Source organism: Dunckerocampus dactyliophorus, chromosome 14 (genome assembly GCF_027744805.1).
Source record: "Dunckerocampus dactyliophorus isolate RoL2022-P2 chromosome 14, RoL_Ddac_1.1, whole genome shotgun sequence".
NCBI lineage: Eukaryota > Metazoa > Chordata > Actinopteri > Syngnathiformes > Syngnathidae > Dunckerocampus > Dunckerocampus dactyliophorus.
Window position 1 is genome coordinate 19,358,082 of NC_072832.1, and position 24,687 is coordinate 19,382,768.

Consider the following 24,687-nt stretch of genomic DNA (forward strand, 5'->3'; position numbering starts at 1 on the left):
TCCGATTTCAGATCAACCTTTGCAATAAAACCTCCCCCCAACACACTTTGCATTTGAAATTATAAAATGTACAGATACTTACCACTAATGAACGATAATGTAAGATGAGCCATGAACAGAGGCACGGTGTAGAGTTTCAACTATGGTGCGTTCAAGAGCCACCGAACAAAGTGTTTTTTGTCAAGTCTCACCGCAACTAAAAAACATCAGTGAAGCATAAAGATATAAGCATGTAAAAGTCAAGGGCTTTTTTTGTAGTAGTATGTTGTACATTTTACCCGTATTATCACACATTTATAAATTATTACCAAATTGGTGAATGTATTTTCTGTGGAAAAAAAAAAACAAGTATCGCAATTTGTTACCAAAAATCCATGAATTTGCAGTCTGTGAATGTGTGTCCACTGTACACTGATCATTGATTGTTGATGCAACTCAAGGCCCTGTCACACTTTGACGATTTAGCCAGCTTACGCCAACGTATGAAAAATTTGGCCAATACGCTGGCGTACGTCGAATAAGTTATGGGTAAGTTTTGTATAAGTTAAGAGCACACTGAAGCACGCCGGCATATGTCGTGTAGTACGTCCAAGTTGTCCAAAAATGTTGTGCATGCACAAAACTTTTTGACGTATGTCAACGTATGATTCATACGTCCCACATACGCGGGCAATAAGTTATGCGATCGTTGACGCCCGTTCACACACGTTATTTGTAAGTTACACACAAGTTGTAATACGTCAACATACTTTGAGACAAAACTGTGTCTACTTGGCTCTCTTCTTGGCAAGGATTGGCTGAGAGGAGATGGAGGCTGTTGTGTTTGCAGATACAGTACATTATGCTATGCCTTGTAGGAACTCCATATTTATACTGCTACATGCTTGACCAGTAGAGGGCACTGAGACACTGGGAATGGAACCAACAGAAGGGGAAGAGGCAGTTACAACCTGCGTCATCTCCATCAGAGTGAGAGTGGGAGGGGGAGGCTGTGGGTGGTGATGGATCCCTCCGTCACTTCCCTGATACTTCTTGGCAGCAGTCTTCGAAATTTTCTTCAGCATGATGGTGATGTTGACACTACGATGTCTAGTGAGGTGAGTCATCGAGTGGCGGGCTTTTTATAGGCTACGGCACGTGATCGTCGGCCATACGCTGCCGTGCGGTTTGCATAAGTTAGACTGGTGTTGGGCATAAGTTGTGAACGCCGCCAACACGCTACGCATTCGTTGGTATAAGTTGTCTATAAGTTGTACAAACGTTCTATATAAGTTACTAATACGTCATGCATACGTCGAACTCGTTATGAATACGCTATGTATACGCCCAAAATTGAAAAAAACGTCCACAGTTCAACGTATGCCATCAAAATGATCACGTCGGGCATGCGCTGGCTAAATCGTCAAGGTGTGACAGGGCCTTCATATAGAAGTATAACCTTTGCCAGCGCCAAATCAGATTTTTGTCATATGCAGCTTGATTGTATGAAGTCTGAATTGGGAAAATTCCATCCAGTTTTTTCCGAGAAGGTTCCATTCATTCACTGTATGGAAGCAGTTTCCATGCATCCATCCATTGTCTACCGCTTATCCTGTTGAGGGTGACGGGGACCTGGAGCCTATCCTAGCTGACTTTGGGTGAAAGGTACATTACAGCCTGGAGTGGTCGCCAGTCAATCACAGAGCACATACAAACAAGCATTCACACTCGCGCTCACACAGTCACTGCGTGGGGACTGAACCCACGCTGCTTGCAAGTGAAGTCAGGGCAAATCACCTACTACAATTTTTTTTTTTTAATTCTATGACTTAGTTTGTGTCTTTATTACATATTGTTAAAAAATGTGGTTCATAATGTGTGCACCTAACAAATGTTTAACCACTTTGCTTGCAGCGGTGTCCATGTCTTCAATGACATCAGAGAGCGACTATGCCATCCCACCTGATGCCTATTCCACCGATACCGAGTGCTCTGAACCAGAACAGAAACTTCCCAAAACTTGCTGCTCTGCTCGAGACAACAGCAAGACTGTATGTATTTGGATTTCAAGCAAACTCATTACCAATATTATATATATAAATATTATTATATAAGAGAAATTAGGAGACTACAAAGGATGAAACTTTTTTTTTATACTTAAAAAATAAAATTCCATTGTTGAAACCATTTAAATCGAACTGTTTTGAAACTATGGCCACCTATTGCATTTATCTGGTATTATTGTAGATAGCATTTCTGGCCACGGTTGCGACAAAGCACATTTATCGTCACTGGAGTTGCCATCACAATTTTTTCCTCCGATTTTATTAGGTTATTGACTGTTTGGTTTAATGGAGACTTTAAATGACCCATATGTGTGAATGGGAATGATTGTTTGTCTGTACAGTATGTACCCTGTGGCTGTCTGGCAACCAATCTAGGGTGTACCCTACCTCTTGCTCTTCTATATATTCTTTATAAACACGTTGTTTTAGGAATCAATGGAGAAATCAGGCTATCTGCTGAAAATGGTGAAGACCTGGAAGAAAACCTGGAAGAGGCGCTGGTTTGTCTTGAAAGATGGAGAGCTGCTCTACTATAAATCCCCAGTGAGTTTGTCACATCACATCTAGCAGTTCCACATCTGTGTGCAGCATAGTTCATAGATTTTGAATGCTGTATTTTTACAGCTTTTGAATCGGTGCCATTGTATTGTATGTTATACACTCCTGATCAAAGTGTTACACACCAGTTGAAACGTTGTAAGAATTTACACTGTGCAGTGTTGGATCTTAAGGAGGTTCTAAGTAGAGAAAATTTAAAAAGAAGAAATGGGAGTGAGACAAAAAATGTTTTTCAGTTTATTGCAAAAAAGCATTGAGGGCCAAGGAAAAAAAGCTTTCTCTCTTTGAACGCAGTCCGATTGTTGAGCTGCATAAGCAAGGCCTCTCGCCGCGCACCATTGCTGCTGAGGTTAGACGCAGTAAGACAGTCATTTGAAACTTCTTCAGTGATCCTGAGGGTTAGAAGTCGAGTGGTAGACCCAAAAAAGTGTCACTGGCGCTGATCCGGAGAATCCGATTAGCTGTCAGTTGAGGCACAGGACCATCCTCGGCCCAATTGAAGGTTGTTACTGGTGCCAAGTGCAGTCCAATAACCATCACAGGGCATCTGTGAGAGAAGGGATTTAAGAAGAAAAAACGTCGTCAAAACACCACAAAATCACTCGTTTGGAATTTGGACAAGAGAACCAAACATGGGACATTGAAAGGTGGAAGAAAGTTTTATTCTCTGATGAGAAAAATGTAACCTTGACAGTCCTGATGACTTTCAACAATACTGGCATGACAAGGAGAACCCACCTGAGATGTTTTCCACACGGCACAGTGGAGGGGCGCCATCATGATCTGGGGTGCTTTTTCCTTCAATGGAAGAATGGAGCTTCAGGTTGTGCAGGGGCGTCAAATGGTAGCTGCTAAGTGGAGATGCTACAGGGGGCATCCCTCATGACAGAAGGCCCTCGCCTGAGTGGTCATGACTGGCTTTTTCAACAGGACAACGCTGCAGTTCAAAATGCCTGCCTGAAAAAAGAATAACCTCACTCTTTTCGACCATCCTGCATGTTGCCCTGATCTAAATCCAATTTAGAACATTTGGGGATGGACGGCAAGGGAAGTTTACAAAAACTGAAATCAGTTTCAGATAGTGAATGCCCTCCATCTTCCCCACGTGGAGCAACATTCCCACTAGCCTCCTGGAAACACTGGCATCAAACATGCCTAAATTTTTGAGGTCAGTATGGTGCAGCTACTCATTGAGTCCTTTAAAAAAAAAAAAAAAAAAAAGTATGTCTATTAGGGGAGTTGCCGGGTTGGGTTCTGGGTTAAATTGCTTATGCAAACATTTTTTGTAGCAGTCCCATTTCTTCTTTTTACATTTTGAAGCTTCTACTCCTCTTTAAGATCCAACAGTGCAAAATTTAATTCTTGCAATTTTTCAAATGGTCTTAACATTTTGTGCAGGAATGTGTATGGTGTTTGCATTACATTTATACAGTATGTGAAGCCGTTAATGCATTCAACAGGCAACAGTGTGATTATACAAACTTGTCTTGAAGTGGGCCTTAATCCTGACATACATGCACCTACGTGCTGGCTACGGGCAAAGATGGGGAAAATTGCAACAAACACGCACCTGGCCCGCACGGATTTTCAAACCCGCAGACAGCACACAAAGCCCGTAGGTGCCTGCAGCGGGCGACTCCTCCAGCTGTACACTCTGGTTGTCTCCAACTCTGTGAACGCACGGCGGCTGCTCACATAGCGTATCCGATATTAATACGCCTTGCCCGGCCACGGCGAGTGGCAAGCACGTGCGTGTCACGAATCACTTGCTCCATAAATACGACACACTTGCAACCCTTCTGATACCCTACTTCCTCTACGTGCTGGTCACGGCCAACAAATTTCAATAAATTGCGGAGCCCGTGCGTGTGTCGGAATGTAAATAATAGAAGCATCTGCTAAGAGGTCCTCATGCAAACAAAAGAATAATTTCAGACGGTAGTTTTGTTGTTTAGGTTGTTTTGTTTTTTTTTGTGAAGCCTGAAAAATGTTTTAACAATAGAATATATTATTATTAGGGCTGTCAAATGATTACAAAATGTAATCATTAATGAATCATGACTGATGATCATTAGCAACTATATCTGAAATATGCCAATTTTTACTGTATTTAATTCATAGAAAGATAAATTATATAAATTATATATAATATTATATAAATGTATTTGTATGTATTAACAGCTCCAAATCAATATAAAAATATATTTGTCTCACAATAGTTTTATAGTAGCAGAAGATTTTAATCACACTTTAAACCATGTTTTTGAGGGGTTGTGTCCAAATGCGTAATTTAAGGTAAATGTACTTGTTTTCCGTGTATTTTCCAGCATATTTAAATGTAGCAAATTGTACATCCGAACTAAGAGTTACGAAGTGAGCGATAAGAATATCCACATCCATATCCATATCTTCCTGTTTATTTACACACACACACACATACGCATTATAAAGCCGTTTTTGTGATGTTCGGAGTGTCCCTCAGTGCATCTCACGTTCTTGTAATGAGAATGAGGAAGTGTCGTTCCCAGGATGAACGGACTAAAGACGTGTGTGAGTTGGAGATACATACCGTATATGGTGTTGGAATTGTACTGCTGTCGGTGTGTTCAGGTTCTAAAAGAACATTAGACTCTGTGTGACTGTGTGGGGATGCGCTCCATTGTGCTTCCATTTGCCATCATAACAGAGAGGCGTGCTTGCTCGGCTGCGCATGCGTTAATTACACCAAAAAATGTAGTATAATTATTAAAATAAATTTGTTAGCGCCGGCCGTACAGTGGCCTAGTGGTTAGCATGTTGGCCACACAGTCAGGAGATTGGAAAGATCTGGGTTCGAATCTCCGTTGGGCATCTCTGTGTGGAGTTTGCATGTTTGCATGTTCTCCCCGTGCGTGCTTGGGTTTTCTCCAGGTACCGTACTCTGGTTTCCTCCCGCAATCCAAAAACATGCATGTTAGGTTAAATGAATGTGAGCGTGAATGGTTGTTTGTCCATATGCGCCCTGCGATTGAAGTGCAGGTTGTGCCCCACCTCTCGCCCGAAGTATGCTGGGATAGGCTCCAGCATACCCGCGACACTGGTAAAGATAAGCGGCATCGAAGATGGATGGATAGTTACCGCCGTTAACGCGTTATTTTTGACAGCCCTAATTATTATATGAGAAATATCTGACTGTTCTCCACTCTTTGAATTTACTCAGCTTTGTTGACCCTTCTACAAGCTCCTGTTTATGTTTCCGTAGAGCGATGTGATCAGGAAACCTCAAGGTCAGATTGAGGTCAACGCCACCAGCAACATTGCACGTGGAGAGGGAAAACAAGTCCTCCAGGTATTCTTATGATACTTTAGTCATTGAGTATGTTTGGCGTATTTAGATGAGACAATCAAGTATGACTGCACCTTTCCTTTTCCTTTTCCCCACTGACATTTATTGTTGTGTGTAGATAGTGACGGGGAAGCGGGTGTACTACCTCAAAGCAGACTCACCTAACCTACTGGAGGAGTGGCTTAGAGTGCTGCAGAGTGTACTGAGAGTCAAAGCTGCAAGTCCACTCTTCACTCAGCCGGATATGCGGCCTGGCATGAAGGGACAGCTTATCAAGGTGATACTGTTGGGGTGACTCTTTCCCAATATGCATGTTTTCTCAAATGAAGATACCTGCAGTTACAGTACATTTTATTAGTTTTTTACAGATGCACACATTGACCACTGTTCACGTTTTACTCCTCACGGCAGGTAAAACACGGCTACTCTAAGCGGGTTTGGTGCGCTCTGATTGGCAAAACCCTGTACTACTTTCGCAGCCAAGAGGACAAGGTACACTCTACAATATTAATCACACGGTTTTGCAGGAAACAAGTGATGCTGCTGGAAATAACATAAACAAGCTACTGTGCTACAATGCATTGCAGCCACCGCGTTCCACAACATTGAGCATTTACGTTTGGGCTTTTGGATCAAGTCGCACCGGTTACAGTGATCTCCCAACACATGCCGCTTCGAATTTTTTTTAAATATAGATTTTAATAAATCATTGCTGTTTTGTGGTTGAATATGGACTTTTATTAGTAAAAAAAAAAGCACATTTTGCATATTTTGTTGCCTAAATTAAAAAATTTCAAGCATAAAAATGGCAAAATGAAGTAAAATACAAATATAGGGCCTTCAGAACATGCATTCAAGGATGTTGTGATGATATGATATATAGTATTCTACACTGGTCGTTTAGATGTCAGAAATGTTACTTTGATGTTCAGTGAGACACACAAGCACCAGACTTGATTGCTGGAACAACAAAGTTTTTTTTTTTGCAGGTTTCAATGATCTCACAACAGGCAAAATAAGCCCTAACGTGGGCTACTGTTGCAGCCATAACGCGCACCAAGCTAAAACTCAACTCTGAACCCCTGACGTCACTTCCAATATTTACAGCAGCACACATGAGCATGCGACTTATTTATGTCAGCTTTCGGTAAATCCTACTTTGCGGAAATTCACTCATTATGGTCGGGTCTGGAACCAGTTAACCGCGATAAACAAAGGATTACTGTACATATTTTTTTCTGGTATCAGATCCAGCAAATATGGCCTGTATTTGGCCACTATAGCGTCGACTCTCAGTCCAGCCACTAAACTTGCAGTGAGGTGAACACAAGTTAATATATGGCCATAAGGTGTTAATGGAATTACAACAGGCAGTGAGCTGTGTGTCAAAAAATAGACGAATGATGGGTGTTCTTAGAAAGTAACCTCAACAAATGGTGGAGATCTACTGTATTTTGTATTTAATTTCGCTTTGAAACTACAGGGGGAAGCGATGGCGCAAAAAATATGCCGTCCTTACTGATTTACTGTATTGCTTGTGTATGTTCTCAGTTCCCCCTTGGTCAGATTAAGCTTTGGGATGCCCGGGTTGAGGAGGTGGACAGGTCTCAGGACTCAGACGATGACCTGAAAGCGTGTGTGGGCAGCTTACAGGAAGTGTCCTTTACCATCGCCATCCACCCACAGGATCAAGAACCAACTTACCTGCTCATTGAGTCCCACCATGAGAAGGTACGTCTGTTTACATTATATAATAGAGCTGCAACAATTAATCGATGACTCGATTATCCAATTAATCAACAACTATTTTGGTATTCGATTCATCCTTTTTTTTTTATTTGAAAACTGATTTCAACTTCTCCAGTATGAATATTTTTAAAATTTCCACAGTTATGCATGAAAGCATACCTATTGTCTTAGTGTTTTAGGCAGAGCAGGATATTCACACAGATCAGCTTTGACTATGGAAAACAGTGATCAACATTGTTGCCTCTTTTGTGAAACCACTAACTGCTTGCGTTTGCTACATATTGATTTGTTCCTTCTAGGGCCTAACCGGTTACTCGATTAATCAAAACAACAAGCTTCAGATTAACTAAGAAAGTAATTGTCGGTTGCAGCCCTACTATATACAAGTAGTACTACACTTCAGAGAGACATGACTTCCTGTACCTGACAAAGTCTGGGTCTTGTCTAGGCCTCGTGGTTGTACCATCTGTGTGTCGCAGCAGCAACCATGATGGGGAAAGTCGGCACTGAGTTTGAACAATTGGTGGGGAAGCTTTTTCAACTGGATGGAGATCCAAGTAAGTGTTTCCTGGCTATGTGTGGGCTTTTTAATAACATCTTCCCCTCACTCTTTGTGCCCACAAAGTTTGGTTTGAAAGACTCAGTTCATACATGTATAAGCTACTGTACATCACTCGAACAACATGAGGATGCTTTGTTTGGGCTCTTGATTCTGCAGACCAGTTTGTTATGCACACCCTTTGACCGTACAATAGCTGAGACAGTATCAGTCACTGCTCCTCTGCACTTCACGGGAAATCACTGTTTTGTGAACAAAGCATACTTGGATGCCAAATCCTCTCATATCCACCCAATTATATCCAAAATGAAATTCTTCTTTACTTTTTGTTAATAACCTTTCACACGTAATTAGTTGACAGGAGTGCGTGTCTTTATGCAGCTCTGAGCGGGGATGGGCGGCTGGAGTGCTATTGAATGCATCTCGCGGCCGTCTAGTGACAATGAGGAAGTGTCTCGAAGGGAAGGGACTAGAGATGTCTTTGTGGGATGGGGATACTTTTATTTTATGGTGTTGGAATTGCACTGCTGTTGATGTGTTCAGGTCAGAATAAAGTTATAGAAGGGCATAAGATACTGTGTGACTCCTGTGGGGACACTACACTACACATCCATCTGGCGTCATATCAGAGAGGCGTGGCTTGCCATGATGCGTACTGTATGGGTTAATTAGGGTAAAAACTTAACGCTCTATTTTTGACAACTCTATACCACTTCTTCATTAGGGTCGCGGGGGCATGCTGGAGCCTATCCCAGCTGACTTCGGGCGACAGGCGGGGTCTTCCCGATCTCCAGACTGTGACTGTGTGGCCAACATGCTAACCACTAGACCACCGTGCGGCCTTTTTTTTTTTTGCTAATAATAGGCCGTATTCATCATCACAAAACACCATGATTTATTAATTCAATTATTTTTGAAAAACTTTTGCCACATGGTGGCTGACTGGCTAGCATGTTGGCCACACAGTCAGGAGATCTGTAAGATCTGAGTTCGAATATCCATTGGGCATTTCTGTGTGGAGTTTGCATGTTCTCCCCGTGTGTGCGTGGGTTTTCTCCGGGTACTCCGGTTTCCTACCACATTCCACAAACATGCATGTTAGGTTAATTGGCGAAATTGTCCATAGGTATGAATGTGAGTGTGAATGGTTGTTTTTCTATATGTGCCCGGCGATTGGCTGGTGACCAGTACAGGGTGTACCCCACCTCTCACCCAGTCAGCTGGGATAGGCTCCAGCATACCCTCGTGACCCTAATGACGATAAGCGGCATAGAAAAGAGATGGATGGATGGATAGATTTTTGAAAAACTGTGGTAGAGTGAAGCCATGACATTTGAAGCACAAAGTACTGAGGGATTAGTGTACTAATGAAAAATATTTTTTGCAACACGTGCGATTTCGTGTGCGATTTTTCTTTTTTTTTCTGTGGTTGCATTTTTGGAATTTCCAAAAATTTCAATGAGTGCGAATGAATCTTTGTTTGCTATCTGTTCATTCTTTTACTGTTAAAATGCTAAAAAAAAATTGAAAGCGTGTTGAGCTGACTTTTTGATTTCCAGACTCAATGACGTGGAGACACCCAACGCTGTCTTTCAGCAAGGAGGCTTTGTCGTCTCCTCTCACCACGTTGCCTTCACAGGCCCTGCAAACAGAGGCTGTCAAACTCTTTAAGGTGCGGGAAAGTTCATTACAATATAGCACATTTTTTCTAGCAGACACTTTGTTTTAATGGCTTAAATTCACAAGGGAAAAAAACACAGACTTGCTCTTATGGTTCTGTAATGAAAGAGTATTTAATTGATGTCAAGGTGTTGAACATTTTTCTCACCTTTCTTCTCAGACTTGTCAGCTGTTCATCAACGTGGCTATCGATGCCCCAGCCATCGACTATCACGTGTCTCTGGCTCAGAGCGCCCTGCAGGTGTGTCTGACCCACCCTGAGCTTCAAAATGAGTTCTTCTGCCAGCTCATAAAGCAGACCCGAAAGAGACAGCCGCCCGGCCAGCCAGGACCCCTGCAGGTGAACATTCTCACTCCATAGTGACAGTAATCTGATCACGAGCCGCTTATCTTCACCTGCAAACTCTACAGTCATCAACAGAGGGCACTCTTTAGCAATGAATGGGTGGTTTCATAGCGATGGTATTTACCAACCTGGATTAACACTAATGATGCTGCCTTGATACACTAACAGTGTAATTTAGTGGCTTTTTGCGCATTGCTGTGTGATGTTAGCGTTTCCTAACACTGTGTCTCCGTGTCACTTTTTAGGGATGGCAGTTTTTAGCCTTGTGTGTTGGACTATTTCTGCCTCAGCATCCATTCCTCTGGCTGCTCCAAGTTCATCTTAAAAGTCATGGAGAGTCCAGGTGACAAAACACCACTGACCTGCCCTGACTTGAACCCTCACATCCTTCACCCCAAACCCTCATGGATTAACTACAGCCATCCCAACACAACAGCACTACTTCCAACATCATCTATGCACAAATTTTCTCTAAAAAATTTAACCAATTTGAAGTATAATTTCCTGATTTTGTCTTCTCTAAATACACATTTTCCCATCATAAGTGGCAATTTGATATTGCTTAATAGACGGGTGATTTCTGTAAAAATGCACTATGACACTGACATAAATGCTATAATAATATAAATAAATATCATGTAAATAATAATACATATACATAATACATTTGCAATTTTGACGTAGCGTTATGAAATTCAGTCAGTTTGTGGAAAAAAAGCAGAAGTTTGAATAACTTGAGTTGAACTATCTTCTTGTTTCCGTGTGTCGACTTCATACAAATATAATTCAAAATGAAGTACTCGGCATGCTGGTTCCTCTGCATGAATTTTAATCCTATTTGTTTTTGAACATTGCTCCACTACTTCAGCCCTATCAGCTACAATTACTATAGTTTTGTCATCTACTGATGCACTATATAGTACTTTTTTAAATGTTTAGTAATGCAAATCATATGTCTTGGTTTTGGTTGCTTGCAATGTACTGTAGATTTAATGTAAACTCACCAGCCACAACGTTACTGTAGGTACACCTGTACTAGCTAATAAAATGTAATACAAGATTGTGCAGTAACAATAATGCTCAGTTTTGACTGTGAGTGCTACATAAACTAAATATATGAATCGTTATAAGACCATTATAATAAATCACGTTAGCTAATGCACATTACAATTTGTCAATGCTTCCAATTCTATCCACAGGACTGAGGTGGGTAAATATGCCATCTACTGCCAACGTTCAATGGAGCGCACCCAGCAGAAAGGCGAGAGGCAGGCCAGACCGTCCCGTATGGAGATCCTGTCGATACTTCTCAGAAATCCCTACCACCACTCCCTGCCCTTTAGTGTGCCTGTCCACTTCCTCAATAACACCTATCAGGTAATGATTAGAAACACAGCAGGTAATTTTGACGTTAGATGTGAGCTATTGAGAACAGAGGGATGGCAAGCCACACATGAAGTGAGCAGACATGAGAGACTTCATGCAGAGCTTATGTAAACTCCCTTAAGTCATATTCAGTTGATGGGGTGTTTAAACAGTCAGTGCACTCTACTTCTTACCCCGTGTCCTCCTCTGCATCAGTGTGAACTAGTATGCTCTGATTTAGGCTTCATGTTGTTGGGCACCACTTGGCAGAAAGCGTCAACAAACTTTTTTTGTTGGTGCTACTGTACTGTTTAAAATGCATCACAGTGGATCCCCGCACATTTGCGATTCAGCATTCACAGCCAGTTATTTATTTCAATCCAAGTCGTTCAAGTCCAATGAATAGCTTGAAATGGTCCAAAAAAACTGCCAGAGGTTAAAAAAAAGGTAAGGCCACAAAATGGGCCAACAATTTAAAACTGTTCTGCAGAAACGAAGGTTGATCAAGCCTTGGCAGTCGGTGCAACTAATTCCTACAGGTGTTCCAAGTTCAGGAGTACTTACTACCTCCTCTGTCTGCATAAAAACAGTGTTCGGGACACACAGTGGTACTATACCCTCGTGAACATCAGTTGAACAGCATTGTAGTGGAGAAAGTCATTTGTTGCTACGAAAAATGGCAAGACAAAAAGGGCATTAACAATGGAAGCGAGACAGACCATCTCAACACTTAAAAATGTAGGAGTGTTCTAAAACTTTTGAACAGTAGTGTAAAAAATATATATTTAAGGCATTCAGATAACACATTGAGAAACACGTTGTGACGTGGTGGCATTATTGTTACATTGATGAGACAATAACCACCACAGGAACAACTGTCCAGAAACTGGAAGTGAAAGAGCAACAACAAAATAACAAAAGGAACTCTGCCAGTGCTAACATGTGTGAGTTCATATTATGTCTTATTTTTCTTACTAAGTCTACTATATTGGGTAATAGGAGTGTAAAGGTGGCTGTAGGGGTGTTATTTCATGTCTAGAGGGATCTCATAATAAAAACGAGAGAAATGTTGACAGTTTGGAGAGGGGGTGAGCGAGCGGCGTGTCAAAAATACATTTTTAGGGGCATATCAATTGCTCACGTTCTTTGCCATTTGCTGGTGGTGCCGAAACGTAACCCCCGTAAAAAAAAGTGGGGCTCTACTGTACTGTACAGGTGTCTCATTTGGTTTGTTACAGTCAGTAAAAGCTGATTTAAAAAAAAAAAGAGAGAGAGAGAATATGAGGACATCAACAAGTCCTGCCCTGCTTTGACCGGCTTTGTAAATTCTCTTGATGAACAATCACCTATTTGTTCAAATGACCATGATTGGTAGGATTCAATATACTGTAAGTATGCCTAACAAAGCTGGAACTAATATGAACAAATACAGCTCTTGAGTTTGTTTATCTGCTCAAATGACGTTCCGTAGGTGGTGAGCTTTGATGCATCGACCACCGTAGATGAGTTCCAGTGTCGTCTCAACCAGGACACCGGCATGAGGAAAACAGGGCTGTCTGGTTTCAGCTTGTACACCGATGACCCAACCGGACGAGAGCTAGAACACTGCCTCCATCAGGGAAGCATCAAGGTGCGTTTCTAATCATTGACAGTAAACGCTTCTGGTATTTACACATCAGAAATAACAATGTGTGTGGGAGAATTTGCATGCTGTCTCTGTGCCTTAATGGATTTACACACAGTTCTTCTGCGAGTTCACGTTTCCTGTCGTCTGCGTGTCTCATGTCTGCAGGTTTGTGATATTATCTCCAAATGGGAGCAAGCATCTAAAGAGCAGCACTCTGGCAAGTCAGAAAATACCAGAACAGTCCGCCTCACCTACAAGAACAGGTAGAGAATTCAATGAAGTACTTGTGATGACGAACAAATTGGATGTTGCTTTGAAATGGTTTAAAGCATATAAAGCAAGCAAATGTATCTCTGTTGACACTGATTTGATACACATCAGGTTTTCTGAATTTTCTTAACTTTTCTCAAGCTGCCACGCCTCCCCTGAAGTCTTCTCGTGCCTCCCAGGGAAGGCCGGCCTCAGACTGAAACCCTTGAGTTAGACCCATAATTCATGTATTGTGGCAGCTTATGTAGTGCCGTAACCAAGTACAGTCGAACTTGGGATAGCGTATGCCCCGGTTAGCATGTTTTTCGGTTAACGTCGAAAATGTACACCGATATTTTGTGTCTGTTTGCGTACAATTTTCCAGTTAGCTTGTCGTGTTATTGCTACACTCCGTGAGTGCATCTTACAAAATCAAAGGTTGTGGGGGCCATTTTGATTTATTTTGTACCAAAAAAGGCTCAAACCAAACCATTTTGCTAAAAAGGTAAATACCGTGGTACCCCAGTTTTCTCCAAAACCAAAATGTACAAAAACCAAAGCGATTTTTCCCATAGGAAATAATGTAAATTCAATTAATCCGTTCCAGACACACAAAATAAAAAAAATACATTTTATATAAAATAATTATAGCTTTACATGCAGAAAACCAAACAAAATAAATAAACAAGCATTTAACATTGCTTTTACATTTATTGAAAAGTCTTGTTTGTGAAGAAGGTGACGAGCGTAGTGGGAGGACGGGAGAGGACGCCATCGCTATATTTTGCAATGAGTTCATTTTTGAATTAAATCGTATTTCTCATGCTATTTTTTATCAAATTGCTGGCACCCACAGCTTTGCCCATGGTGGTGAGTCACCAATGCATAGGATGCTTTGTTCGAGCTCTTGATTCCACAATACAGGGCAAACGTACTCATTTTGTACGATATTGTTTGATAATCAAAACCGAGAAACCCGCAGCAAGATTATGGCAAAACCAAATAATGCAAAAAAAACCTGTGTGTTCAAAACCCATTTGACTGTCAGCTTTTTGTCTTTAATGTCAACATTTTCTCCTAACATTATTCCTTTTTGCAATTTTTTTCTGGGTTTCTTTTGTAATTGTAGTTTTAGAATATGCTGCAGGTCAATAATAATTTGTAATACATGGAAACAGGAAGCGAAAGTCAGCTCCATCGCCCGTGTACGATGTCATCATCGGTTGACACAGTTACGCTACAAGTCTCAAAAATGTTCACACAAAACACGTTTTTATAGTTTTACAATGATACATTTACATGCATAAAACAATTCAAAATGCATATAAATGATGAATGAAAGGGATAAATGAACATCTGAGGTTACTTTTACCTTCATTGAAGACGTGATTGTTTCCAAAGACACGATATGGCAGCGAGATAAACACGGACACCATCTCTGTGTTTTTCTATGAGTTAGTTCTTGAATTCAATAGTTTTTCTCATCTTCTTTTTCAAAATGCTGGCACTTCTAACTTCCTTTGGCTCCATTTTGGCTTATTTTGTATCTGTGATCAAACGAAAGCAAAGACTTGGATTCAAACCATTTCAAATACTTTTCCAGGTTGTACTTCTCTAGCCAGGTGAGGGGAGAGTCCGAGAGGGAAAGGTTGTTGCTGGCCTATCAGACCAACGAGGCCATCGTAGCGGGACACTTCCCTGTCAACAAGGAACTGGCTCTGGAAATGGCTGCGTTACTAGCCCAGGTCTGAAAGTTCCTTCACAGTTGTAACCTTTAGCTTTTGCTTTAGATTTCTATACTTTCATCAACGTTTCTTATTTACTTTTTCATTTTTAAGGTTGAGTTTGGGGATTTTGAACGCCCCTTTTTGACTCCCGGACCAATTCAAACTAAATCCAACCAGACCTTGAAACAGGTTCTGGACAGGTTCTACCCCAAACACTACCGCCGGATCACATCTGAGGACCATCTTAGGTACCAAAATACATGATAAAATTATACAGATAAAATTACAGTTATGGATGATTAGATTGCAGCAATTTTTAGTACAACTAAGCTTGAAATCTCTGATAAAGGAACTGTTTTGCCTCCAGACAATTACTCCAGCGTCTCTCTGCTCGCTGGGCCTCGCTCAGGGGTAGGAGTTCCTCTGAGTGTGTCAGGATTTACCTGACTGTTGCTAAGAAGTGGCCTTTCTTTGGTGCCAAACTATTTGAAGCAGAGGTGAGTGTGCCTGAAATATGAAAAACAGTCACAAAAAACAATAAATATAAAGAAAAGAACAAAAGTGAATGATGTTTTACATGCACTTTTACATGCAACTGTTTGATTCTTCTCATATCTTTGTGCATAAAACAGATCGAAGCATTCGAATATGCAGTGTTATTTTTAAATTACCGTAAGTCTTGAACGACCAAAATTATTCCATCGGTTTCTGAAGCAAGAGACCCTGAGCTTTCTAGCGATATGTAGGTCTTTACGGTAATCATAGGGACTAGGGAAGACGAGGCTTCAGCAGAGTGGGTGGGGGTCCGTGTACAGAGCAGCGCCAAGCCGGGTGACGTAGAGTGAGAGAGAAGCAAGCTTTCTATGACAAAGTTCTGCAGAAAAATGATATTTGACATTTTATGGCTGCATTTTACCGCTCATTTTGTGTTTCGTCTCATTTGTTGGTGGCTTTTTTGCTGCGTTTTTGCTTTTTGCATGCGAAACATGTCAACGAAGTCGTCTGGGAAGTCAACAAGGAGAGACGTTCACATACTCTTGATATTGACAGATTTATAGTTCATATTGTAAATCCCACATCCTTCATGTGTGTACTTTCTGGGTGTCTTATTTGGTAAAAACCTGTAAAATTCTATTTTGTTGTTAGCATGCAACGCAACCTCCAGATGTTTAAAGTCCTGCTGAAAAAAGGAACCCAACAAGACAAATAATTCCAGTTTGACTATTTATAAATGGAGTATTATCGGATTTAGAGCCTAGAAAACCTTTAAACACATCCATTAACATTATTAGAGCCCTGCAGACATGAAATAACACCCCTATCGTCACCAATACACTCCTATTACCCAATATAGTTGACATAATAGGAGACAATAAGCCATTAAATAAGCGCTGCTGGTGTCATTTTCAGCCAGTTGCAAAAAGGCCCTTTTCATAAAAAGACAGCAGTTAAAGTGCAGTTTGACTTTGCGGTAGTGCAAAATAACTCAGTGTGCCAGCACAAAACAAGTTTCATGATCAGTTCGGCAAAAACACGCTTTTGTCCACAACTTTAAAACATTTTTGAGAAAAAAGTGTGTGTACAGATTTTCGGTACATGTTATATCTGGGGACCTGAATCAGAGCCACTGAAAATGAGACCCGCTCTTGGGTCAAGACCCACCAGTTGAGAATCACTGCTCTACATTGTGTAGGCCGTAGCAGTTTGCCCACCCATGGTGTAAAAACAACAGCTGATGTAAGGAGAATGATGCAAGTCTGCCACGTGAAAATGAGTTTGTGGTTTTGTTTTGTGTTTTCAGTCCATCACTGCCTCTCCAGAGGCAGCAGCACATGTTTGGCTGGCAGTTAACGAAGATGGCATCAGCATTCTGGAGCACAACTCAATTGTGAGCTTTTTTCCAATTATCCAAAAGCAAGCAGTAATTTTGTGAATGCTGAGAAGCATGTTAGCATTTAAGCCATTTTCCTAGGTATAAGCCTACATCGGGCCGCACGGTGGCCTACAGTAGTGGTTAGCATGTTGGCCACACAGTAACAGTCTGAAGATCGGGAAGACCGGGGTTCGATTCTCCCTTGGGCATTTCTGTGTGGAGTTTGCATGTTTTCTCTGGGTACTCCGGTTTCCTCCCACCTTCCAAAAACATGCATGTTAGGTTAATTGGCGACTCTAAATTGTCCATAGGTATGAATGTGAGTGTGAATGGTTGTTTGTCTATATGTGCCCTGCCATTGGCTGGCGACCAGCCTCCAGCATGCCCCCGCTACCCTAATGAGGAGAAGCAGCATAGAAAATGGATGGATAAACCTACATAAAGACTAGGTGTTAGCATGGTAATAGTTAGTATGTTAGCATTGCTAGCATGGTAATGTTAGCATGTTCAGATTTTTAACAACTTTCATAGGTATATACTTACATAGACACCTAGTGTCATCACGCTAGATAAAAAATAATGCTAAAATGCTAACATGCGAATATTAGCATTTTAACATTTTAACCATTTTCTCAGGTATTATCTTACATAGACATACAATGTTATTATGCTGGGCATTAGCATGCTAATAGTATGTTACGATTGCAAGCATGGTAACATTAGCATGTTAACCTTTTTCACCACGTTCATAGGTATAAACACTTAGTGTCATCATATTAGATGTTATCATGTGAACAGTTAGCATGCTAACATAACATTAACATGTTAGCATTTTAGCCATTTTGTCAGGTAGTATCTTACATAGACACTTGACGCTATCGTACTAGGTGTTAGCATGCTACCTAGAGTGTTGCAGTTGAGCGTCAGTATCGCCAGCATTCACATGCAAATTCTCCCTAAATTATAAATTTCTCCTGAATAAATAAAATGTAAGTTTAAAAAAATGTCTACATTTGTGATATTTTACTTCCACTCCAAACATTCCTAGTTCCTTGCATACTGTTTTCCTTAGGTAAGCAACATAACCTCATTCATGATGGTTCAAAGCGCTCCATTTTTTTAATTTATTCAGAAACTACTGGTGACGCACCCCTACAAAAGTGTGATGACATTTGGGGGCTGCAAACAGGACTTCATGCTGGTGGTGGAACAGAACAACAGCAACAACACGGCCAAAGACAAAACCTCAGAGAAGCATACCTTTGGTATGGACGTCTCCAAGGTTAGTGGATCACATTTCATTGTCTGCTTTTACGCAAATCCTAGGTTTGTCTCGTCTAATATAACAATTTATTAAAACAGCAGCACCTGCTCCTTGTTGAGAAGAGCGATACCTGCGCTAATGTTAGCGTCTCCAAACGTGTCCAATAAGAGTAACCTTAAATGTTCATGTATTCTTTTCATTCATCATTTATTTGTATTTATATAAGTTTTGAATTGTTTTCTGCATGTAAAACTATAATTAGAAAACTATAAAAATGTTAGAGTGCATTTCAGTTAGAGTTTAACTTTCTGGAACGGATTACAGTAATCCCTCGTTTATCACTGGTAATTGCTTCCAGGGCCGGCAGTGATAAGTGAATTTCCGCCAAGTAGGATTCAATATTAATAAATGTTAATAAATTCATAAATTTTCATAGTTAAAGCATAGAAAACCTCTTTATGAATTTCTAAATAACATTATTAGAGCCCTGTAGACATGAAATAACCCCCATAGTCACTTTTACACTCCTATTATTCTTTGTTTACATCACATTGCCCAGGTTACGGGATGACTGCAGGGACAAAAGACGGCTGCTGCTCGCATAGCAAGCTAGCTAGTTAGCCTCTCCAATTTACTTATTCTAAACTTAAAAAGGTGTTTCATAAGGAGCCAAACGTACCACTTCCACACAGAATGAGAGGAGAACCTTTTTTTTCCACTCAATCTCAGCCATGGCATGTCGGTTCGGCTCTGCTGGCTCAGTAGCCAGTCTCCATTCAGTGTGAAAGGTAATGTAACCTAACGTCATGTCTCATAACATTACTGCTGCCTAGTGACCAGAATAATACATATGACTCGTCTTTCAATATTTTTTGACTAATAATAGGCCAATAGTGAACCACGAACCAGCGATCATTTATTAATTAATTATTTTTGAAAAACGGCGATATGGTGAGGGAGTTCGAGGAGCGACTGTAATGACGCTAAGCAAGGTTCCACTCTATATTATATAATATATGCCGTATTATCCCTGTTGTGTTTCATGGACAGATCAGAGAGATCACCCTCCTCATCTCGAGCTACATCAACAGCGCTCACCAGCAGAAGGCCGCTGCACATCACCTCTCTGCCCCCGCTCTGATGGCGGCCCAGCCTGTCAGCCTGAAGTGCAAAGAGCTGAGAAGCAAGTCTCCGCCAGCACTGGGACGTCCCAGCAAAACCCCCACCTTGTTGTGACGACGGCTGATCTCGGTTTGTAGAACAGGTCGCAACTCTGCCCTCACTGCAGGGGGCACTCGAGCATGTCTCGTGCACAACGTCTTGGGCCTTGATGTCCTTACATTTTAACCGCTTGAAAGAGATTGATGGGTTTTATAGGTACAAAGGTGAAACCGGCTGCGGAGCGTTTTTGTCTTCCTTATGAGTGTTGCAGTTGAGTGTGTGGGCGGAACAGAGAAGTCAACACTACACCGTTTACTGATTGACCGAGCTAATGTTCTAAATTTCATTCATCTCTGCTGTCTGGTGCATTGTGGGTACAGATGCTGTTTGGGAAAAACTGTTGCGGTCCCGAGTAGCTACGGAACAGAGGATGTTTTAAACTAAAATTACATGAGGGCTATTTTTCATGTTTTGCATCTGTTTTGTAGAGCACAGTGCTTAGACCAGTGTATACTATTCTGTAGTGAAGGTTATTATAGTTATTTTTATTGATCCCAAACGAAATAGTGCAGCAGGCATACAATGCAAAAGCTTTATCAAAAATGTTGTCTTTATAGAGACAATAGTACACATGGTTGAGAATGAAAGTATTCATGTAACAATAAGGTTATTATTGTGCTTGTCGCCTGCAATGTTGTAGAACGACCGCATCATATTGAGATGTGTTTATTACGGTGGCCGACAGGGGCCAAGGTGCAGCGTGTAGATCAGGGGTGTCCAAAGTGCGGCCCGGGAGCCATTTGCAGCCCAGTAAAAATAATGACAGAAAAAAAGACATAATCTAAGGAAAAAAGGTTGGAATTTACTAGATTAATGTAAAATGATGAGGAAAAATAACGTCCTTTTAGCAGCATAAAGTTGAAATATCAAAGAAAGACGTTATTGTTTTAAGTCGTAATATTATGAGAAACAAAAAAACGAATGAAGTTGTCGTTTTTGGAAAATTAGGTTGCAGAAGAAGTTCAAATGTTACGAGAATAAAGTCAAAATATTATTGGAAAAAAGTCAGAATCACGAGAAAGAAATTTACAATTACAAAGTTTAAATATAGTTGGTGGAAAAATGACGGCAGAAATTAAAAAAAAGTCAAAATTAAAATAAAGAATTAAAATAAATATTAAAATAAAAATTAAAATAAAAAAATTAAAATAAATAAAATTAAAATAAAGTCAAAATGGTAACAGAAAAAAAAGTCCCAATTTTATGAGAATAAACTTGGAATATTATGAAGAAAAATAATGTCATTTTAGTGGCATAGAGTTGAAATATTAAAGAAAAAATAAGTTATTTTTTTGAAGATGTAATAATAGCATGAGAAAAACAAAACTACAATTTTTGAAAATGGGGTTGAGGAAAAGTTCTAATATAATGGGAATAAAGCCAGAATAGTACGAGAAGAACATTTAGGAAGATTATTTAAGAAAAGTGATATATTTGGAAAGTTTTTAAGAAAAAAAAATGCAAAAATGGAGTGGGGAGAACAAACAGTGAAGTTCATACAACACAATACACTTGTTCACCAATATTTCAAAGCTGAGGTGCAGTTTTTTTCTTGATATGTATATATATATATATATATATACACACTACCGGTCAAAAGTTTTAGAACACCCCAATTAACAAAAATGTCTATTTCAGAATTATACAAAAAGGCCTGTTTCAGGGACAACAATTTAAAGCTGCTCTGCAGAAATGGAGCTTGATCAAGCCTTGGCAGCTGACAGCCTTGGCAACTAATTCCTGTGTTCCAAGTTCAGGAGTACTTACGACCTCCTCTGTCTGCATAAAAACAGTGTTCGAAACACACCGTGGTACTATACCCTCGTGAACATCAGTTGGACAGCATTGTACTGGAGAAAGTCATTTGTTGCGACAAAAACGGCAAGAAAAAAAGGGATTTAACAATGCAAGAGAGACAGACCATCTTAACACTTAAAAATGTTAAATTCCTCCAGAGAAATTGGAGTGGTCTAAAACTTTTGACCGGTAATGTATTTCAGTGACCTTTACACCCTTTCATTTTTGAGTATGTGGTGGGAAAAGTTTGGACACCCCTGGTGTAGATTGTCAGTCATCCAGGTCATTGGAGTCCACAAACGTTGAATGGAGGCAACTGGACTCAACAAACTTGTTGTTTGTTGAAGACATTTTACCTTTCATCCAAAAGGCTTTTTCTGTCATATATTTTTAAGTGTGGAGTTTCCCTATTTATGTCTCCTTTGGGTGGTTACAATAGGGTTGTTGTTGTGGTTGTTGCCTGGCGTAACAGCAGGTTGTCCACCTGCCTGGTGGCAAAACAAGTTCCGATTGGCTACTATTGGAATGAGACAATCTTTGGGGGAGATACTGTATGTTAAGCAGATGATATATGATGGCACAAACCTCCTCTGTTTAGGGAGGGCCTTTCTGTGTTGATTTAAATGGCTTCTTTCACACATCAGCAGTCTGAATTTGGACATCATTGTCCTCCAAGGAATGTCCCTTCTTTTTGAGATGCAAATGAACTGCTGACTCTGGGAACGAAGAAAGTGATCGCCTATGTTGTGCCATGTGTTTGTATAAGGGTTGCTCGGTCTCTCCAATGTAGGAGTTGTTGTACTCCTCGCTCACATTGTTGGCTTTACTTTTTGGATTTTATTTTATTTTATTTTATTTTATTTTATTTTATTTTATTTTATTTTATTTTATTTTATTTTATGTTATTTTATTTTATTTTATTTTGTGATTCTTATAATTATTTTTATTTCTTACCAGCCCCCAAATCCCTTTAGTGCAGATTAACCTAAAGTAGTGGAGGCTCAGTGCAGAGTGTCAGCAAGCAGTGCGGTATGAAAACTGTAAAGTGTACATTTGGTGACCTGATTATGTTGGAAAGCTCGCTTGTAAAAGAGGAATTGACTCGGATGGTAATGTGCTTTGTAGTTACTGAGTAGCCAAGAGGGAAACTAACACCCTCCCTAAAGCAGCAGAGCGGCCACACTGTTGAAGTGAAAGAAGAGTGGATGTGAAAGAGTGAAGAGGACATGGTGGTACAAAGGTTAAAGAGACATTGGACGTTCCAGACGGAGAAACTGGAAGACAAGTCATTTCATGTAAGGGCACTTGCTCGATTCTTGTATATAAGAAGCACGTCAGGATGCATTGTATTTAAATCCTTTTTGGAGCATTTGTTAGTGAATAAACTACAAGTAAAACCAATTACATGCTTGTGTTACATCTCATGACTGCATGAAAGCTTGCTTTTCAACACCGTTTCTCCCCAGTCGGTCCTCCCCACTAAGGTACCCTCGTCGCCTCATTGGGGTGATTGTGAATGACGCCATGATGGTATCAACACGTCATTCCGACAGCAAGTGACACTCCCTCATTCCAGCACACAAGGCGGGCGGGATGACATATGATACCTGGCCTGTCTAAACTAGTTTGTGACATGCTTTTGTCCAGGTTGCTATGGGGATTAAAAAAAAAGAGGAGGGGCTGAGGGGGAGAAAAAAATAGGTGAGGCAAAAGGGAATTAAACTGTTACAGGGAAATACAAATAATGATGATCCTCTCCTGTTTGCACATTGTGTGACTATTGTGCAAATTAACCAGAGCAACATTAAAAATAATCTACAAGGGCAATTAATTGCTGCAGGACTACGAGAGGTTTCCCCTCAAACGTAGTTTGTAAAATACGCCTAGAAAACCTGTTGAATTCATTTAAGTTACACAAATGTTTTGTTGGATAAATATTGACCTGTTATTGATGTAGATCAGGGGTGTCCAAACGTTTTCCACCGAGGGCCACATAGTGAAAAATGATAGTTTCCAAAGCAACACATGTACTGTAGATATGCTAAGGAATTATATGATTATTTTAAGAACAAACTGCATCTCAGCTTTGTGATATTGGTGGAAAAGCCTATTATTAGTATCAACTTCACTCTTTTTTCCCTTATTTTTGCTGTTTTTGCTGTGCTGTTTTTTAATTTCTCGATATTTCAACTTCAGTAATCTTTGTAAAAAAAATATATATAAAAAATGTTAATACGATGATTGTATTCCCATAATATTTTTATTTTATTCACATAATATTAGAACTTTTCCCCCATCTTAATTTTCCAAAAAATGACAACTTTTTTTCTCTTCATATTTTGACTTTATTCTTGTAAAATTACAGCTGTTTTTTCCATTTCTGCTGTTGTTTTTTTTAAGTTTCCAACTATTTCAACTTTCTTCTTGTAAATGTGTATTCTTTATTCCCATATTTTGACTTTATTCTTATAAAATTTGAATTTTTCTGTAACCCACTTTCGAAAAAATTACAACTTTTCATTGTTTTGTTTCTCAAAATAATCCGACTTTTTTTAATGTCTTTTTTCTTTCATATTTCAACTGTATGCTACTTAAATGACGTCCTGTACAATTCAGACTTTTTCTCGGTAGTTTACAGCTTTTTTCTCTCAATATTTTGACTTCATTTTATAAAATTGCTGCTGATTTTTCCATTTTTGCTGTTGTGGTTTTTTTTTCAGTTTTCTTTTTAAATTATATTTTTACAATGTACCGTGGGCCGCACTTTGTACACCCCTGATATAGATATTATTCATCTTGTTTCGGTTAATGTGTGACGGAGTGGTTTGACTCAGACATACATTAAATAGCGACGCGTAAGCTCAGAGACAACGTCGTGCACAAGTTGTGACAGGAATCTTCTACAGTACGTGCCTCCATTTTTGTTGTGCAACACATTCACAGCCTTTTCTCTCTTTGGTCGATTGTCTCTTCCCAGTACTCTGGCCTGTGACGTTTCCCCTGCACGGTTTCTTAGCACTTATTGCATGAATCCAGCAAGTGTTCATCTACCAGCAAGGCAAAACCTGACTATCAGGTTCAGCGCAATGCTGAACAACAAACAGGTAGACCACACCTCTTACTACAATAACAGGTGTTGTCCTCCTGCAGGCTCGTCTCACTCAAGTAGTGCTTCTAATAAACAAAGCACCCTCAGCTGTTGTTGTGGTACAGCAGCCACAGTGACAACGTCCCAGTGGATGCTGATCAGGTGTGACCTTTTGTGAGGAAAACAGCATTCATCACACAAGACAGGACATAGC

General features: G+C 40.2%; 1 protein-coding gene across 2 annotated transcripts in view; it reads left to right on the forward strand.

Moving 5' to 3' along the window:
- The window catches only part of plekhh2 (pleckstrin homology domain containing, family H (with MyTH4 domain) member 2), a 45,754-nt gene extending 22,188 nt beyond the window's left edge, over positions 1-23,566 (forward strand). Inside the window, exons 12-30 of one of the 2 annotated variants that reach the window (XM_054799177.1) lie at positions 1,894-2,030; positions 2,475-2,588; positions 5,845-5,931; positions 6,047-6,205; positions 6,340-6,420; positions 7,480-7,659; positions 8,126-8,234; positions 9,796-9,908; positions 10,077-10,256; positions 10,508-10,605; positions 11,462-11,639; positions 13,099-13,257; positions 13,420-13,517; positions 15,107-15,248; positions 15,342-15,478; positions 15,598-15,727; positions 17,032-17,118; positions 18,236-18,385; positions 19,418-23,566. In XM_054799177.1, the coding sequence (XP_054655152.1) occupies positions 1,894-2,030; positions 2,475-2,588; positions 5,845-5,931; positions 6,047-6,205; positions 6,340-6,420; positions 7,480-7,659; positions 8,126-8,234; positions 9,796-9,908; positions 10,077-10,256; positions 10,508-10,605; positions 11,462-11,639; positions 13,099-13,257; positions 13,420-13,517; positions 15,107-15,248; positions 15,342-15,478; positions 15,598-15,727; positions 17,032-17,118; positions 18,236-18,385; positions 19,418-19,603 (2,525 nt within the window). In that variant the 3' untranslated portion in view covers positions 19,604-23,566. The remainder of the gene's footprint in view (positions 1-1,893; positions 2,031-2,474; positions 2,589-5,844; positions 5,932-6,046; positions 6,206-6,339; positions 6,421-7,479; positions 7,660-8,125; positions 8,235-9,795; positions 9,909-10,076; positions 10,257-10,507; positions 10,606-11,461; positions 11,640-13,098; positions 13,258-13,419; positions 13,518-15,106; positions 15,249-15,341; positions 15,479-15,597; positions 15,728-17,031; positions 17,119-18,235; positions 18,386-19,417) is intronic. The other variant, XM_054799178.1, reaches the window with a different exon arrangement.
- The last annotated feature ends 1,121 nt before the right edge of the window (positions 23,567-24,687 follow it).